The sequence below is a fragment of the Pterocles gutturalis genome, unplaced genomic scaffold (assembly GCF_000699245.1).
Source record: "Pterocles gutturalis isolate BGI_N339 unplaced genomic scaffold, ASM69924v1 scaffold6406, whole genome shotgun sequence".
NCBI lineage: Eukaryota > Metazoa > Chordata > Aves > Pterocliformes > Pteroclidae > Pterocles > Pterocles gutturalis.
The window spans coordinates 31,318-35,804 of record NW_010097676.1 but is presented as its reverse complement, the minus strand read 5'-3'; the positions used below and the strand labels follow the sequence as shown (position 1 = coordinate 35,804).

The window sequence follows — 4,487 nt, the reverse complement described above, 5'->3', positions numbered from 1 at the left end:
CTGCCAGTGCTGCTGCCAGACTGGAGATGTGGAATGCACCGGCTTTACCTCCGCCACACGCATCCCTCGGGCTGCTCCGGCGGGTTGGGAAGTGGCTGCGTGCACCAGGAGCAGCAGCAGGACCGCATCCCGTTCTGTCCTGCTGGTGGAATGGACGATGCTGCAGGAACAGAGCCAGCACAGGGCATGGAGAGGGAACCGCAGCAGGTCCCTGCGAGGCAGGACAGCACGGGCAGGCAGGGCCGGGAAGCAGCTCTCTCCCTGCCAGAAAGTGGGATTGCCCAGCAGCTCTCATGCCTGCTTATGCTGTACAGCCCTGCAGGACAAATGCTCTGGAGCTGCTCAAAAGTCACAATGTGGGCTCGCCTGCACCTTCCCATGTCCTTTTCCATTCCCAGATCTGCCCAGTTAACAAGGGAATGTTCTTGGACTTTCTGCTACCTTGAAATGAGCAGAACACAGGTTTGAAGGGATTGTTGCTCTTCTCCATGAAAACTGGGTGGAAGATTCACCTCTCTGAGGATCACCCTCCACGCAGGAGCTGGCAGTGCCCAAGGCTGGATCTGGCTGGGACTTGGAGGCATGGGGGTGCGGGGTGGGTAGCATGTCCCTTGTCTTGTCAGAAGAGCGTGTGCTGGAGCTACAGCCTGTGGGTGCATCGCCTATGCCACCCACTGACCTGGGGCTGCAAACAGGAGGCAGGGCTGTGGTGTGGATAATGCTCTCGTGGTAGTAATTCTGTCCTGTCCTTCCTCTTTTTTCAGTCCTTGTTTGCGCTCTTTGCCTCGTCGCTGGCAATCTCTTTGGTCTTTGCCATCATCCCTCTGTGCCACAATGTGGTGGTCCTGGCGGTGGTCATGGCCATGGCAGGGCTGGCCATGGGCTGCATCGACACCATCTCCAACATGCAGCTGGTGAAGATCTACCAGAAGGACTCTGCCATCTTCCTGCAGGTGAGCACGGAGCCCGAGTCTCTCTTCTGTCTGGGCTTCCTCCTCTGAGGAAGAGGAGTGAGGGGCTTGGCCAGGCTCCCTGCAAAGAGCAGTGAGCCCCCCACTCTACTGGCATGTCTCATCTCTTGCAGGCCCTTCATTTCTTCGTGGGCTTTGGAGCGCTGCTAAGCCCGCTGATCGCTGACCCCTTCCTCTCGGACACCAACTGCATCCTCTCAAACTCCACGGCCAACGCCTCCAGCAACCTCCCTCACATCCGCAAGTCCCTGGTCCCGCACCACCCGGGTAACCTGTCCCATTACGACCTGCCGATGAAGGGCATGGTGGTCACGCGCGTCTCCTACGCCTTCTGGATCATGGCCCTCATCAACGTGAGTGCTGCGGCGGGCGCTGGGGACATCCGGGGACCCCGCTGCTTCTCGGCTTTGCAGACGGCTGTGGTGTTTGTGGGGGTGATTGTGCCCGTTAGATGGTCCCAGTGATGGAAGGAGGTGTGAGGGTGGCTGTGCTGGTCCACAGCAAAGGTTTGGCTTTTGCCAAGTGCCCGGTTTCCCAGCCCGGAGCCGGTGCCTGGGGCAGGACTCTGCAAAGCTGAACCAGCAATCGCTGCACCGTCAGATGGGATAGGGTGGGTGTACTGTCATGTGAGGTGGAAGCAGGTTGTACCCCCAGCATCCCCCTAGACGGGAGCTGTACAGGTAACTGTACCTGGAGCCGCAGCGTTGTTCTCCGCGGTTGGTCTGGGGAGGAGCTCAGTGGCACAGGGATGGCTTGGTGGTGAGGACAATCTGCCGCTGATTTATTCATAGGAAAGTGCCCACTGACAGACGGAGTTACTGGGGCCAAAAGCTTGACTGGGGCATCTCTGCCTATTTATGTTTCCCTGGTGATTGGCAGCAGATGCAAAAGCCCTGTGGTCCTTCCTTTGTCAGAGGGATGGGGTTTAGCGCCGGTCCTCTTTGCCCCGCTGAGTCCCTGAGCTCATCTCAGCAAGCTGCGGGCTCTCTTTGAAGTGTATCCCCACGCCTTACCCCTGGTTAATACCCGAATCCCAGCTTGGCTAGAGACAGACGGTCCTTCGCACATCGTCACTGGGCTGTGGCCATCGCTGTGCCTGTCCCCAGTCCCCAAGCTGCCGCTGTCACTTCCCGGCAGCAGGAGCCCTGCGAGCATGTGTGTAATTGTCCGTGGAGATCTGGAGCGATAGGAGCGGAGGGTGTTGGTACAGCGAGCGTCGGTCCTGGCGAGTGGTGCTGTTCATGCCAGGATTGATGCTGAGGGCAGCTCTGCCCAGAGCCTGGCGAGTGCCCGGTTATGCTCTGTGCTCTTGGTGTGCCCAGCGCACCTCACCCCGGGCTTTCATGAGACCAACACCAGCACAGCTCACTGATGGGAGGAGAGCAGGCGACCCAAACAGCTGGGCGGGTGCGTCATGAGGTTCTTTGCAGAAGTGCTGAAAGGATGCTCCCTGCCTAGGAGGAGAAGGACGCTTTAATTACCTCTGCATATGCCATGGGAAATGTGCTTTTAATAATTACACCGGCGCCTTATCTATTTTGCCAGTCAATCCTGAGCAAACTAATTTAGTTTCAAAGGGAGCGTTTAATATCTGCTTTGAATGTGGTGGTGTATCTGAAGTCTGGAGCACGGATGGGAGGGGGACTGCCAGCCCCCTCTGTTCCTAGCAGTGTCCCATGGACACTCTGGGAGCAGGATGGGACCCCAGGCTGAGCCCCTCTGTGCCCACCAGCTGATGCGGGGCAGCTCATGTGCTGGATTTGTGCGTTGCCGCATGCTCACGTGCTGTTTGCACGTCTGGGTGCTTTGCACGGGTGCGTGCACGCTGTGTAGGATCACGGGGGACACGGCAGGGAGTCCTGGGACATGGGGAGGGACACTGGTGTGGTTGTGGGATGAGGGTTAGGTAACGGACATCAGAGGAGCAGGGAGGTGGACGTGCGCTGCGCACACAGCTCTGGAGCGTGTCCCTTGCCAAAGCCGAGCTGTTATTGTCTTTCCCAAAGCCTTGCTGAGGGAGCTGACTCGATTCCTTGTTTAAACTAAAGAACCCAACCCGCTGGCTGGAGATACGAGAGCAGCTCAGCTCCGAAGCTGCCGACCCTTCAGTAAGGTGTAAACATCGGAGGAGGATGATGATAACCCCAGGGAAGTGGATGAAATGAGTAAGCTATAGAAATGGAAACCAGGACCAGCAACTTTGTTATAAAATAGTCAAAACCACATTTCCACCCCAGTTTTTGCAGGGCTGTGTGTATTCTGACAAGGCACAAGCTGAAATGATTCATTTCAGTTTCTTGCTTTGTTTAAAGTGGAAATGTCTCAATTTGATTTTGGCATAAATGCAGCGTGTAGAGCTGACAGAATAGTCATGTTGATGTTATTGAAACAAAATGCTTTTGCTTTAGTGAAATTAAGTGTTTCAGCATTATCGAAATGAAGTGCTTGGATGACTCCTGGCCAAATTTTTTCATTCGAAGAGAAAATTTTGGCTTTTCATCCAGATTTGGAACAAAAAACCCCATATTTTAAAATTCAGTTTCCCACAGAACGGAAATTTCATCATCCAGCCCGTTCCAAGGGGCTGGAAATCAGGAAAATGTTTCTCCGAGAGGGATGTGTTTGTCCGGAAGGTGGTTTCCCAGGGGAAGCGTGGGACGCTCCATTGTGCTTAGGTTGCTTAAAAGTAGCGAGGATACAATAGCAGGGAATGGTCCCGTGCTGCTGGGGGGCGAGACCGAAATAGAAACTGGATGGAAGGAGCCTGCATTATACCCACACTTAACTGCGTGATGCAGCAACTTGTTGAGTTTATAATAACGGTTAAAAGCTGCCAGGGGAGGGGAACATCCCCGGTAATCCAGCGAGCGGAGCCGGAGCGCTGGGTCCGGGCGGTGGGGCTCCTGCTGCCTGCTTTGCCCTTCAGCCCGTGCAGGCTGCCAGCAGGATGCTCGGGTGCCTCTCTCCCACTTGAAAAAGAAAAATCTTCCCTGGAAAAGGCAAAACAAGGGTTGCCCTGGGAAGAAAGGCTACGAGCAAGTGGTTATTGCACCGAAATCTCTGCCTGCTCAAAGGGAGGGCTGCTCGGAGGTGGGCACTGGAGGTGTCCAGCTCGGTGTGGTTGGGGACGGTGCGGGACAGGGCGATGCTTTGAGGACCTGTGTCCTTATTTTAGGGGTTGTGGCTGCAGCTCCTCTCTGGTTCTGGCTCTTTGGGCTCCCTGCAGGGAGCTTTGACAGCTCTTTGCCTGCCGGCGTGCAGGATGTGGTGCGGGATCCAGATGGAGCCCTGGGAACCTGCTTTCTCTTGAGATTGATCCTTGGCTTTTCCCCATTCTCTTGAGATTGATTCTTGGCTTTTCCCCATTCTCCTGAGCTTGCTTTGGCCGGGTGGCAGCCCATGGGCAAGGGCTGCACTTGACCCTGGCTGAGTCTCCAGCTTTTGGGCATTTCCTACCAGAAACAGCCCGCGCTGGGGAGCAGCTCACGGCTGGGGGGGGCAGAGCACTCCTGCACC

General features: G+C 55.9%; 1 protein-coding gene across 1 annotated transcript in view; it reads left to right on the top strand.

The window, feature by feature from the left end:
- Positions 1-4,487, top strand: part of MFSD4 (major facilitator superfamily domain containing 4) — a gene marked incomplete at its 5' end in the record, with an annotated part of 17,665 nt that overhangs the window by 4,620 nt on the left and 8,558 nt on the right. Inside the window, 2 exon segments of the mRNA XM_010082010.1 lie at positions 765-953; positions 1,085-1,324. Of these exon segments, the coding sequence (XP_010080312.1) occupies positions 765-953; positions 1,085-1,324 (429 nt within the window).